Consider the following 14,956-nt stretch of genomic DNA (forward strand, 5'->3'; position numbering starts at 1 on the left):
TAATGATTTTCTGTAAAGGGGGAGCCAAATCTGTCTCTGGAGTGAAAGAAGCTTTAGCACACTTCAGTTGAACCACTGGAATTGTGGCAAACATGGATAAGTCTAGCTTATTCTTAGCAGGGATGGATGATGAGGTGAAGAAACAGCTACTGGACCTAACGGGATTCACTCAGGGTGAATTTCCAATAAGATATCTAGGGCTTCCTTTATCATCAAAAAGGTGGAGAAAACTTGAGTGTCGTCAGCTGGTGGATAAGATAACTAGCAGAACCAAGACCACTTATTCCAAGCAGCTTTCATATGCAGACAAACTTCAGGTGATTCTGGTAGTGTTATTTTCAATACATAGTTTTTGGGGGTCTGTTTTCATTCTCCCACAAAGTATTGTCAAGGAGGTTGACAAATTATGTAGAGAGTATTTATGGGGAAGCAGAACAGAGAAGAGGAAAATTCCACTTCTCTCTTGGGAGAAAGAGTGTTTCCCAAAGAAGCAAGGTGGCCTGAACATAAAAGGATGTGGTATCTGGAATATAGCTTCAATAGGCAAACTGGTGTGGCAACTAGCTTTGAATAAAGAATCCCTGTGGGTGAAATGGGTACATGGAATATACATTAAAACTGATACGTTTGGGACTCACAAAGTACCATTGGATAGTAGCTAGTACTGGAGGAAACTAAATGCCTTGAAGGATAGTATGAAGAACTGGTATGCATTGGGGCAATTCTTGCTAACTGCAAATGGGAAATATTCCATTTCTAGGGGTTATTTGGAGTTGATTGGTACTACAGATAGACTAGAGACTGCATATCTTGTTTGGAACTCTGTGTCACCTCCTAAGCACAGATTCATCATGTGGCTTGCAGTTTAATATATGCTACTAACTAAAGCAAGACTTGTATATCTGCACATCCCTGTAGATAATACAAGTTGCTGTTTATGCAATAAACAGAGAGTAGAGACTAGCCAACATTTATTTGTTGATTGTGAGTTTGCTACTGCTGTGAGGAATGAATTGATACAATGGTCTAACATACACTTCCCTGCTAGTGAATTAGAGATTACATTGGGAATCATCAAGAAGAAGCACTGGAAAAGCTTTAAGAAGGATGTGGTTGCTGCATTATGGGGTGCAATGATTTACCATATATGGAAAGCAAGGAATTGGAAACACTTTAAAGGAAGAGTTGTACAGCACACTGAAATAGTAGGCAGAATTACAACTGAAATTGTAGAGAGGATAGAATTTTATAGCACAACAAAGAGAGCATATAGGTGTAGAGATTTCTGGCAAAAATTTTGTATGTAGACTTGGTCCTGCTTGAGGCCTATCATCTCACTGCACCCTTCCTGAAAGGTGGTAGTGAGGATGGGTGCTCTTTAGTTTGTATGTTTCTATTTTGTTAATGGTAATATTCACATTGGTTGCCAAAACAAAAAAAAATTGCCTGGCTTGATAGCCTAATGCAAAAATGATTTAGAATGAACAAATTCAATACAATTTATCTGCAGTATACACCAGAATAACCTGAAGTTTGGAACTTGAAAACTGGGTCCAAGCAAATCCATGACGAGAACATTGTGTTCTCGGTCCACGCCAAACCACCTCGGAGTTGGAATTCCAGCTACAAGAGAAGTATTACAATTATAATAATGCTAAGCAGAACAAACTAGAGAAGTGAGAACAGAGACTAGGAATAGAAAGCCATTACTTCCTCCCTGAAGACGTCTATACAACTTTGCCTCAAATAGCAACTGAGGAGGCTTAGCGTAGACATTTTCCTGCAAAAGATTTTTAAATCTTGTAACAAATAAATAGAGATGGAATTGCCATTTATAATGTGAGGAAAGGCGAGACATTACAAGCCAACAAGACTTGAAAGCATGAGCAAATAAAGCACGGAATATATTCTTCTATTCATCTTTCTAATGTTACAGGAGATATGTTAAAAGCAAAGTTGCTCATATTTATGTGCCAAGCCTAGACAAAAAAGGAGGGCTGAGATAGGTTCGCAACCAACATAAAACTTGTCAATTCATGATGAGTTCTTGTATTATACCGGTGGAATGTGCCCACCTAGGCATGCGATGCGTCCACAACCGAATCCATGTGGTGAAAAATGAGCAAGGGGTTCCATCTAGGGCTGCATATTGGTCGGTTTGATTCGGTTTTTAAAGTTATCGGTTATCGGTTCGTAGAGATGCTAAACCGTTGAAGAACCGTTAAGATATCGGTTAATCAGTTTAACCGTTAAGATTATATTTCACACAAACATATTCATTGAGAATCACTTAAAGACAAAGTGTAACCGAAAGTGTAAGGATCTCTGGATAAATATTGCAAGTTCATTTTATTTGTTTCGATCTTTCAAGAGTCTCATTTCACTTAAAGAGCACAAACCATTGTGTTACTGAATCTATAGCCATTTCAGGCTTTCCAGCATGCGCAGCTTAACGATTTTTGTCTAAGAAATTTGCAAGAGCTGCTGATTTACAAAATGAAAACCACAACCAAGAACAGTAGCAGTTCATAATTGATTCTTCAATGTAGAGCAACACTAAGTAAGTAAACATGCAAAATCTGCACTGACAGATGTCTCCAAACATTTTGCTAAATAAGCAACTGCGGGAAGTGTACATCACTCATATTGAATGTTGCTATAGCCACACACTTTATTCTCGTGGAGATCAAGAATATTAGTCTTAAAGTACACCTATATAACACAAGAAACAAACACATATAGCTTGAGTACCAAGTGCTTGATAAAATAACTCTGTAGCAGTTTTCTGTGATAAACTATCAATTGCAATAAGTATGAAATGTATAGTTTCAAGTGTAAGCAAGAGGCAAAATCAGGACAGCAATGTCCTTTTATTGATTGATCCTCGGAAGGGAGAATCTTTAATTGTGCCCTCATATAAACAAGACTTTGATGCCCCTTCTACGTGAAATTATCAATGGATGAATCTCCCGTTGAAAGGTAAGTAATTTCCAGATAAATCGTACCACATTCCAGCTTCACGGTAACTAGTTGCATAGTTTAGGCGTTATAGAGCTCAAGAGAGGGAAAAAAGGTAGATTAGCAGCAGCATTCCAACAGTGCTTTATACTTTGGTACCAAATATATCATGGCAAAGATGCAATAGCATTAACTGCAAAAAGTTCATCTTTTGAATATATAACTTATATACCTTTTCAAAAATAAAAAATACTCATTGTGATTAGGAAGAACTTTTTTGAAAAAGCATATACAATTTATGGTTATACGTGGAAATGTGGCTAGGCTAGTAGTAATTTCTTTATTGTATCCATAGACAAGGAAAAACTTGTGTCGACAGGAAAATTGGTAGACTGCGCACTTTTTTCTGTTTTATAATGCAAAAAAACACTTTACAAGCTCTATATTCTTGGACAGTTTATCGAAGTAGCACTGACTTTAGAAACCCGGAACGTTATATCCAAGCTAACCTTCCAACTCTAGGGGGTCGAGGACATCAGTTTGTAGTTAGCAACACTAGTACTGATCTTCAATCATTACAGGTTCCAACAAACGAATGTAGGTAATTTGGAACATACGACCAGTGAAACAAACTTAGCACAGAGTCAAAGTAATCGAAAGCAGATGAAAACCTTATGCAGCAGTGGAACATTCCCTTCGCATGTGAAAATTGGAACTTGTCTTAACACATGAAGTTTTGCATTTCACACTTAGTTAAGAATTTGAAAGAAAAAGAGCAACCAGCAATTGAATGCTATCTAGTACATGAAAAAATTACTTCGCTTTCATATTAACAGTAGCCAACACATTATCTAGCTCTTGAAAAATCCCTTTGTTACAATATGATCCTACCAAAAAAGAACAAAGAATCTGTACTAACCACACTACAAAACTGAAAACAGATAAAGAGCACATATTTCAATCGTTAGCCTCCAACATGTTATGTTTGCGCTTTCGACATTGACGGTCCAACGAGGGCTAATAATGCAAAGGATAGACAGCTCGACAAGTTGGGCACGTGTTGTTCTTGGATAGCCATGGCAGGAGACACCTTGTATGAAAGGCATGCGAACAATAAGTTACAATCACTTCATTCTCGTCTTTAAACTAATCTTGACAAACAGGGCAAGTGTCATCCATCAGATCTTCAAGGCTAATCGCCGGACTTGCACTCCAAGAACTTTGACTTGGCTTGACTTCGACAAATCCTCTGGCTATAGCCGTTGCAATGGGTGCTTTAGTTGGAAAAACTCCACCTTCACCAGTATATTCCCTTAACATGTTGAGATACTCGACGACATCATCAGTGTATGTATCATATGCATCATTCTTGTAAGCAGCAGCACTCACATTGTGTACGGTGAAAACCTTATGTATTTCAAACCTACGATAAAACGGGATAAGGGGAGGCAACCCTCTTAAAACGGGTGAAACATTAAAATCAACATTCTCATCAAAGTTGACATGTCGAGTCTGCGAGATTTCAATGGCGATTACGTAAGTAGGTCGTGGCGCGGGAAGTAAAGCTTGAGAATCTTGAAACTCAGTGAAAAGGCATTCAGAGATGTCGTTCGCCAATATTTGTATAGTTTGTGGCTCAAACTGAAGAGTAGCAGATACAAGCACGTGACTTAATGATGCATCCTTGTTCAGTAGCTTTGACAGATCAAAAGGGATGACAGTAGAACACTGCCTCTCCTTAGTTGTGGATGTATATTCAAACCTGCTGTCTTCACAAGGCTGACTTGTTATGAATGTACTGTTGATTATGAACACGCATAAACCTTCGGATTGTGAAATTTGATTCCTCGTAAGCTTTTCATTCCATAAGAAAAGACGTAGTGTCTTGCAGTCAGCCTGTTCTCTGATTTTCGCCATTGAAATTGTTGTTTTTTTTTGGTTATAGTTGCCAAATATCAAGAATGCATGCAATGGTAATATCACACCCCTACCAGGAGTATGACGGGCTCCGATCCGTAGGTCGGGAACCACCTGACTTATCCGTTACCTGGAACATGATAAACCATAACTCAAAGAACACTCGCGCGCGAAAAGGCCCAACATAGGAATATCCGATCATTCAGCACATGTGTTCATATACGGACCGACAAGGTCGCCACATCATAACGTATATCATAAAGCCGGCAAGGCTAACAGTACATTATCAAAAGCTCAAAATAAGGCCGACAAGGCCACCAATATATTATACCATAATATGACCCGGTGGAACTTTAAAACATCTAATCGTACACATACTTCTACGAGCCTCTACATAGATTTCAATTTATTATAAGGACAATACCAAATAGATCGCAGCTCCGAAGTAAGTGGAGTGCTCCGAGAATCCGCCGATAGAAGACCTACGGGTCCGATCCGTCTCCCGCCTACCGCGGGCATGAGCGCAGCGTCCACAAGAAGGGACATCAGTACGAATAATGTACTGAGTATGTAAGGCATGAATAACAACATAATATAGATATGAAAGGTAACATTGAAATATGAGAGATAACCTGTACATCTGGATGCCTCATAAGGCGGATGCCATGCATGCTCAGCTTTTAAAAAAAAAACTTTTTCTCACATACATATATATAATATCATCATCATAACGTACCCGGCCTTTTCAGGACTCGGTGTGTAACGTACCCGGCCCTTTCGGGACTCGGTGTGTAACGTACCCGGCCCTTTCGGGACTCGGTGTAATACCAACTGATCAGTGGTTGCACAATAGGTGCCGTACCCGGCCGACTATAGCGCGGCTCGGTGTAGTAAAATACATACATATATATATATAAAGCATGCATGAGAGCCAAATAAAAGCTATAAACTACTTCGGAGTGACGTAAGGTCGGTAACCTCCGATTTTCATTATGGAATTATCATCATCGCTATATCTCACCTTGAAGGAACAATTATTATAAGGTGAGATCAACAACAATGAATAAAATCGACATAATCATGAAATAAGCACAATAATCTCATAGAATCATTGATCTCTTAACTTGAGACTTTTAACCATAAGATCACCATCATCATAATCATCATAGAAAATATTCTCATCTTTGACATCATCATTATCATCGTAAAAACATGTTCATATTGTTATCATAAGAGCTCGAATCATAAATCTACGGTTTGGAAAATACGGCATTTTGGAAAACATTTATGGATTATCGGGAAAGGAATCATGCCTTGGAGTCATAAACTTCTAACTTTTAAAAACAAAAAAAAAGTTATGGAAACATTTATGAAATCGTACCATAGGAATCATGCCTTTGAAAGAAAGGGACGAGCCTTAACATACCTGGAAGATAATTTCTCGACTTCCAACTTACTTCCTGTCTTGCAATTCACTTAAGATTATTCGTAGCCTCGTAATCTACATATACAACCATTCATACTATTGTTAGGATCATCATCATACGCTCGTCTTAAGCCCTTAATTTAAATCCATTTAGAATCTGCCGAAATTCGGGCAGCATCTCCCCTGTTTATATGCCTAGCCCGAAATCACAATCCAATAACCAACAACAATAACAACAATACCAACATCACAACAACATTATCAACACCAATAGGCTCCATAAAACATCTCACGCGATGTTTTCCAAGTTTCTCAACTATCCAACTTATTATACGACTATGTACTAACTTTATCTCCGTAAATAAACTGAAATTAATATTAATAAGGAGAGATTCATACATTTTCTTTGTTAGAACAATAATATCTCCAATATCCACCTTGAATCCAAGCCAAAATACACCGCAAAACGATACTATAAGCGCGACTACACGTTGCCTGGACCTCAATTAATATTCCGTCACCTGAAATTACTCAAAATCCTCACTTTTATGAGGTAAATAGGCTCTCTTTGCTTGCTGATTTTTCGGGAAATTTTCAGAAAATTTTGATGGAGAAAAATGGAATTTTTAACCCTTTTATAGGTGCTAAAGTCGCAGCACTGTAGCAGTACTGTAGCAGTGTTGTTTCTGTTCTGTCAGCTGAATTTGCAACGTCCATAATTCTCTACTCCGATGTTCTATCCACGAGCGGTTTATTGCGTTGGAAACTAGACTCGACGAACTTCATTTTAAGCTTTTAAAACACCTTAAAACTCCTCATATACTAGGAGATATGCCCCTCCAAAATTGACTGAAAATCTGCCCAAAATCCTGCCAACATTTCTCAAATTTTTGTCAAACTTATTTTCTTCAATTTTCTTGATCTCGAAATCTTCCGAAACTCTCCATACATGATATTTATCACTAATCATACTTGATAATGATCATGTTCTTCTGTTTCAAGATTGTCCTTCTCGGTTACGACTTACGAGATCGTAATTCATCCTTTACTCCATTGTTACGTACTTCCCATGGCTTGTACCTTCCAAAACATTATGGGACGTATCCGATACTCCATTACTACGGTGATGTACGTGGCATGCTCATGCTCTGAAAGTGCGGTGTAACAGGTGTAATTTATAGTGTATGTTGGTGAAGTGTTTGCCGAATCCTTTTGTGATTGGGAAATTTCCCTAAATATTCATATTACTGTACGTGTTTTTTGTTTGGGAAAAGTTACAGGTACACAGCTTTCTTTTAACCTTTCACACGGCTACATGTTTATCATTTTTAATTTTCTATTTACTCAACCAATTATAGAGGGTAAAAAAAAGGTAAGAAAATGACAAAAGTTAGATATTCACTTTGTCTCAATTTATGTGGCATAATTCTAATTTTGAAAGTTAAACAGGTTAATTTTGACCGTGGATTCGGGCATGGAATCTTAAAAAATTTTGAAATTAAATTTACGTAAAAAGTACTCACAATAATTGATAATTTAAAATATTTAAAAGCTATATGAAAAAAATTACATCAAAGAAAGACATGTTTGAATATCGAAATTCGGAAGGTGTCACATAAATTGGGACGAAGAGATTAATTCAAAAGGTAAAATAGGTATTTGACTGGTTGAGTAACCTTGTAAATGCGGCATAATTAAGTGAGTGTTTCTATTACGAACAAAAAAAAAATAGGCTGAAGTGACTAAACACCCCTAAACTTGGCACGAATTGCAACTTTAGTTCTAACTATTGCCACACTTAAAAACACACCTGATCTTGCCTAACTGAATTTTAATTCATCCCCGTGTTGCGACATGGCACAGCAAGTGTGCACAAACACTTTCAGGCGCGTGGGAGGCTCCACATCAACTTAAAAAAAAAAAAAAATCAATTTTGGAAAATTCATTAAAAGCATTTTTTTTAAGTCAGAAAAAACTATTTTTTTTTTTAAATGTGGAAAACCCATTTTTTAAAAATAAATCTACACTGGATTTTTTATTAAAAAATCTAGAACTTCTTAATCTTGAAAACTGAATTTAAAAAAAAAAAAAATGTCCGAAACCCGTTATTTTAAAAAAAAATCTGGAAAATTTATTTTTTTATTTAAAAACCTAGACTTTTCTAAAATCTGGAAAACTAAATAAACCCATTTTTCTAAAGAATCATGAAAATCTGGATTTTTTTGGACACTTTTAAAAAAATATGAAGTTTTCATTTTTTTTAAAAAAATCCATTTTTTACAGATATTTTAATTAAAACTCTAGTTTTTTCAGTTTTTTTTTTTTAAATCAAATTTTCCAGATTTAAAATAAATATTCCATTGTTCCAGATTTTTTATAAAAAAGAATCAGTTTTACCATTTTTTAATAAAAAAGAATCAGTTTTACATTTTTTTTTTAAATTATCTTTGTGGAGGACACATAGGACGAAAATGCCAAGTGGACGGCAAGTGCATTCCACTTGCCGTGGTATGTCTACACGGGAGTGAATTAAAATCCATTTAGTCAAGATCAGGGGTGTTTTTAAGTGTGGCAAAAGTTCAGGGACTGAAGTTGCAATTCGTGTCAAGTTTAGGGGTGTTTTAGTCACTTCAGCCAAAAAAATGACCTTACAATGTAATTTAGAATAGTTAAGTGTTATAGGCATAATTAATCAGAATGTAGAGGTAAGCTCGGAAAAATATTTATAAAGCTTAACTTGATGGAAAAGTTTTAATTTCCCAAAATTTACTTGATGGGAAAGTTCCCCAAAATTACTTTACACGCACATGGGAGGTAATTCCTATTCTAACCAAATTCAAGTTACCTAAAAAGGAGTAATTCGTCCTAAAAAGGAGGCAAACAAGAAGAATCAAAATGCTTATGTCATTATGCTGTGTAAACCTTGTCGCCTAACACATTCTCCAGTATGTTACAATGATACTACCAAAAAGAATAAAGAATCTGTACTAATCACGCTACCAAACTGACAAAAGATAAAAAGCACATATTTCAAACGTTAGCCTCTAACATGTTGTGTTTGCGCTTTCGACATTGACGGTCCAAAGAGGGCGAATAATGCAAAGGACAGCTCGACAAGTTGGGCACGTGTTCTTCTGGGATAGCCATGGCAGGAGACAACTTGTATGAAAGGCGTGCGAACAATAAGTTGTAATCACTTCATTCTCGTGTTTAAACTCATCTTGACAAACAGGGCAAGTATCATCCATCAAATCTCCAATGCTCCGATTGATAACAAAATCGTCAATTGGTGTAACACATGGCTGAACTTCAAAAAACCCTCTTGGTACATCCGCCACAACGGGTAGTTTAGTTGGAAATATTCCACCTTCACCAGTATATTCCCTTAACATGTTGAGATACTCGATGACATCCTCGGTGTAGTTATCATACGGATCACTCATTTAATCAGCGGCACTCACATTGCGTACGGTGAAAACCTTATGTATTTCAAACCCACGATAAAACGGGAGAGGGGGAGGCAATCCTGTGAAGCTCGGCGAAACGTTAAGATCAACATTATCAGTAAAATCGATACATAGAGTTTGGGAGATTTCCATAGCAATTACATACGTAGGCCGTGGCAAAGCTTGTGAATATTGAAATTCTCTGAAAAGCCATAAAGAGATTTGGTACGCCAATTTCTTGATAGTTTGAGGCTGAAACTGAAGAGTAGCAGATAAAAGCATGGGAACTAATGATGCATCTTTGTTTAGTAGATTTGACATATCAAAAGGGATGACAGTAGAGCACTTCGAGTAGTGCTTTTTAGAAGGATGAAGCTTCTTCATGAATGTACTGTTGATTGTGAACAAGCATAAGCCTTCGGATTGTGAAATTTGATTCCTCGTAAGCTTTTCGTTCCATAAGAAAAGACGCAGTGACATGCAGGTAGCGATTTATTTGATCCTCTCCATTGAAATTGTTGGTTTTTTGGTTATAGTTGTCAAGTATCAAGAATGCAATGGTAAAGCTCTAATGATGAAGTAATTTATAGCGTATGTAGTGAAGAGTTTTCCAAATCCTGTTGTGATTGGGAAGTTTCCTTAAATATTATCGTACGTGTTGTTTTGTTCGGAAAAATTACACCGCTTTCTTCTAACCTTTCACACGGCTACATGTTTTCTTGATTTACCATTTTTTTTATTTTTTATTTACTGAACCACTTTTAGAGGTTAAAACAATTATAGGAAAATGACAAAAGTTAGATACTCCCTCCATATCAAATTGTTTGTTTTACACGACTGTTAAAAATATTTATTAGGAGGTGTATTTGATTATTTTATCCTTATTTATATCTAAGTAATATTCTCTTTCTATTGAATGTTTACTCTATTTATGTGTCATCTCCATTAATGATAAAATTCTACAAAAGGTAAAATAAAAAAAAATATTACTCACTAATTAATTAATTGTGCTTTGAACTTCTAAAACGATAAATAATTTGGGACCACTATTTTTAATAATTATGAAAATAATTTGAGACCGGGGAAATAATTTAGAAGGTATTTGCTGATTGAGTGACCTTGTAAGCGCGGCATAATTGACTTTTCTCTCAAAAACAAAAAAACAGACTTTACAATGTAATTTCGGATAGTTAAGTGCTATAGGCATAACTAACTTGATGGAAAAGTTTCCTAAAATTTGCTCGATGGGGAAGTTTAATTTCCTAAAATTTACTTGATGGGAACGTTTCCTAAAATTACTTTACACGTAACCCCCAGGTAATCCAATTCTGTACAAATTCAAGTTCCCTCACAAGGTGTAATTTGTCCTATGCCCGCCAGGATGGACTTTGACGGCACATATGAATCAGAATAAACATTTTTTTGCGCGGATTGTCCTTCTTATGTGGGTGGTCTTTAATTTTTGCCCCTGAAATTGGTGGTCTTGAATATTTCTCCTTCACTTAATATTCAGAGATCCTGAGTTCGAATTAAGCCTCAGTCAAAAAAAGAAAAAAAAAAACGCAAGGCATAAGTTGGGATTCGCAAAGTATAAGTTGGACCCTAACTTATGCCTTAAGGCAAACTTTTACCCAAAATTGGGCCTTAAGGCAGAGGTTTGCAAATTCCAGTAATTTTTTTTTTTTTGCCTTAAGACAGACTTTGAAACCCAACTTATGCCCTGTGAATCCTAACTTATGCCTTGCGAAATTTTTTTAAATTTTTGACTGAGCAGAGATTCGAACTCGGAACCAAGGGGCTTTTAGCGAAGAGAAAAAATTAAAGACCTCTAATTTGAGGGGCAAAAATTAAAGATCACCCCCAACGAATGGCAATCCTAATAAACGCATCATTTATGCCTGAGCATGGTTAATCTGGGCAGTTTTTAAAAATATACAGCTCAACATAAATTATTATGCCATGCGGTCATATTTTCAGTTTATACAATGATAAATCTGGGAGGAAAGCATTATACATAATGCATCAATTTGGCCTAAAATTGTATAATAGTGTATAATGGGTGTTTATACACCAATATGGGATAAAGTGGGTAACAAACTCAAATTATAGATTATGTGGCGTAAATATTTAGGGTTTTGGTTACAAGAACAAGAGATAATAACCTCGGGGTATATTAACATAGTTAGAGGCAAATAAGTGAAAAGCTTGTTTGATTATATTATGACGGTCTCCTATTTATACAGCTGATTGAGAATTGAATCCCATGATTACATGTAAGGAAAATGAAAGATATTAAATTACAGATACATTCCTAAAACTAACATATTACAATCAATATAATCAAATGAGATATTTACAAAATAAAATAAAATAAAATAAGATCTGTAAGCAAGTTGTTGATATTGTTCACATTTGAGCTTGAAGATGCTGATATTGTTCCTTTATGACCCCCTCAAGTTAGGAGAGGTATCAACAACTCCTAACTTGATTATATTGCGTTGAAAGGATGCAGTGGGCAATAGCTTAGTGAGTGTATCAACAAGTTGATCAGCAGAGTGAACATGAACAATGTTGATGCGGTGTTGTTGCACTTGTTCACAAACAAAGTGAAAGTCAATTGCAATCTGCTTCACCCGGCTATGAAATACTAGATTTTGGCAGAGATAAATGGTGCCAATGTTTTCACAGTTAAACTTTTGGAATAGTTGAAAGAGGAATGCAGAGTTCAGTCAAAAAATTCATTATCCAATTTCCTTCAGCAACTGCTCTATATATGGCTTCTGTGGATGAACGAGCAACAAAGTTTTGTTTCTTGGAGGACCAGTTGATGGGATTTAGACCAAGATAAATAACATAAGCAGAGGTGGATGTTCGATCAGTAAGATCACCTGCTCAATCAGCATCAGAATAAATATAGAGTGCATGATCTGATTGCTTGCATAAGAAAAATCTATACATTATTGTTTGTTTCAGATAGCATAAAGCACGCTTAACAATAGTCCAATGAATTACAGTAGGACGATGCATGAACTGAGAAAGCTTGTTCACAACATAGCTTATGTCAGGGCGTGTAAAAGCCAAATACTGCAATTTTTCGATAGCAGAGCGATATTGCTTTGCATTAGTGAGAGGAGAGCCCTCACCCAACTTAAGTTGCATGGAGATAGATAGCGGTGAGTGGACACCTTTGCTTTCTTCTATCGAGAATTCTTTGAGCACATTTATGATGTAGCTAGACTGAGAAAGGATCAAACCTCTTTCTCAAACCTTCTACATTTGAAGGACTTCAACACCTAGGAAATAATTCAGTAGCTCAAGATCCTAAAGAGAAAAACATTTAGATAAAGCATTCTTGATATTGTTGATAGCTGTCATGTTGTTTCCTGTTAGTAAAATATCATTGACATAAACAAGATGATATATCGTTTTGGTTTAAACTACGTATTTTATTAATAACTAAAATTAACAGTACAACACAGAAGCTGTATTTGACTAACTGCTTTCCTTAACATAGAACTCAGCTAACAGACTAGGAATATAAAAACAAACAATTACTGATACATAAATCTACTGCACTTAAGGAAAACATTAAGACTCTGCAGGGCACTTCTCCATTTTGCATTGCCTCAACCTCTAACATGAATGTGCAGCACCACTTCCTTCAGCACCTGATCAGCTGCTAGTGACCCATTCTGAAACCTAATTTTGTTCCTCTCTTTCCATATCACATCAACAACTATAGCAAAAACATAACTGGATATTTCAGCCAGTCCTGCTCTCTTTTTAGCCAGATTGCTGGCCCATTGCACCTCTGTATTTCCAATCATGGATTTTCCTTTGATAGCCTAACCATACACAAAGCATATGCCTAGAGACTTTGTTACCTGACAATCAACGAACAAATGTGTGAAAGTCTCCAAAGCAATTGTCCACAAAATACACAGTCTGGTGGAACTTGAATGTCAAATTTAAGCAGCCTATCTACAGTTGCCAGCCTCTGATACATAGCTAGCCATAAGATGAATTTGAATCTTGGATGGATCCTTGACTCCAGAGCAAGGCTCTTCCATGTGATTCTTGGATAATGGGGTAGCAGGGATATGTACATTTGCTGAATAGAGAACTTTTTCCCTTTCTGAACTGTAGCAAATGTATTTTGTCAATGCTCCTTGACCTGTTTGATCCCTCAGTACCATTTCCCTAGAAGCAAGTATATTTCTCACCACCCAAGAGGCAGTCTTGCTATTGGCATTGTTTCTAAGCCCATGAACTTTATATAATAATTATGTATACATTGGATCCATAAACAATCCTTTTTTCTTGCCACATCCCATAATTGTTTCATAATAGCAGCTCTATTCCAAAGGCATAAGTTGATCACATTCAAACCCCCAGCAATAGGCATACATATTGTTTCCCAGGACATTAAAGCTTTTTTTGAAATTGTGACAGAAGCAGTCCACAAGAATGTTCTGCATATCTACTCAATGGACTTCATGACATTCTTTGGTGTCAGAAATATTTGTGCCCAGTAAGCCTGGACTCCAAAAAAGACTGACTTATAAGTTGTAATCTGCCTGCATAGGAAAGTAATTTGGCTAACCAGCAAGTAACTCTAGTAGTGCTTTTCTCAATCAGAGGCAGATACATATGAACATTCAGTTTCTTTTATGCTAGGTGAACACCCAAGTATCTGGATGGGAGCACACCAATATTGAAGCCAAGAGGATTTATAATATCATGCTCTGTATGATCAGATACCCTAGAAATATATATATATATATATATATATATATATATATATATATATATATATAGAGAGAGAGAGAGAGAGAGAGAGAGAGAGAGAGAGAGAGAGTTTTTCAACATTAGCATCTAGACCGAAGATCTAAAGAACTTCTAAAAAACATCATACGATAAATTTATAGAAATGAGATCTACCCTGCAATACATCAGCAGATCATCTGCAAAACAGATGCGTATACTGCCTAATTTCCTGCATCTAGGATGAAAATTGAACTCCCTATTTGCTGCTAACTGACTCAATTCCCTTCCTAGATACTCCATGGCTAGGACAAACAAGTAAGGAGACACAGGATCTTTTCCTGAGCCCTCTCTTAATAGGGAAAGGAGCAAGAAAGCCACCATTCAGGATCAAAGAATAAGAAACAGTGGATACACATGCTATTATCCACTGTAGCCATAAATA

The 14,956-nt window shown here is 36.4% G+C and overlaps 1 protein-coding gene across 1 annotated transcript; it reads right to left on the reverse strand.

Moving 5' to 3' along the window:
* Positions 1-9,345: 9,345 nt before the first annotated feature.
* Positions 9,346-9,744, reverse strand: LOC132057961 (E3 ubiquitin-protein ligase SGR9, amyloplastic-like). Its single transcript, XM_059450536.1, has one exon. It carries the CDS (start codon positions 9,742-9,744, stop codon positions 9,346-9,348), a length of 399 nt encoding a protein of 132 aa, XP_059306519.1.
* Between the last annotated feature and the right edge of the window lie 5,212 nt (positions 9,745-14,956).

The sequence above is a fragment of the Lycium ferocissimum genome, chromosome 5 (genome assembly GCF_029784015.1).
Source record: "Lycium ferocissimum isolate CSIRO_LF1 chromosome 5, AGI_CSIRO_Lferr_CH_V1, whole genome shotgun sequence".
In the NCBI taxonomy this organism is placed as follows: domain Eukaryota; kingdom Viridiplantae; phylum Streptophyta; class Magnoliopsida; order Solanales; family Solanaceae; genus Lycium; species Lycium ferocissimum.

Bases quoted from the DNA above. Each gene is read 5' to 3' on its own strand.
- LOC132057961 (XM_059450536.1), bottom strand. From the start codon at position 9,744: ATGAGTGATCCGTATGATAACTACACCGAGGATGTCATCGAGTATCTC.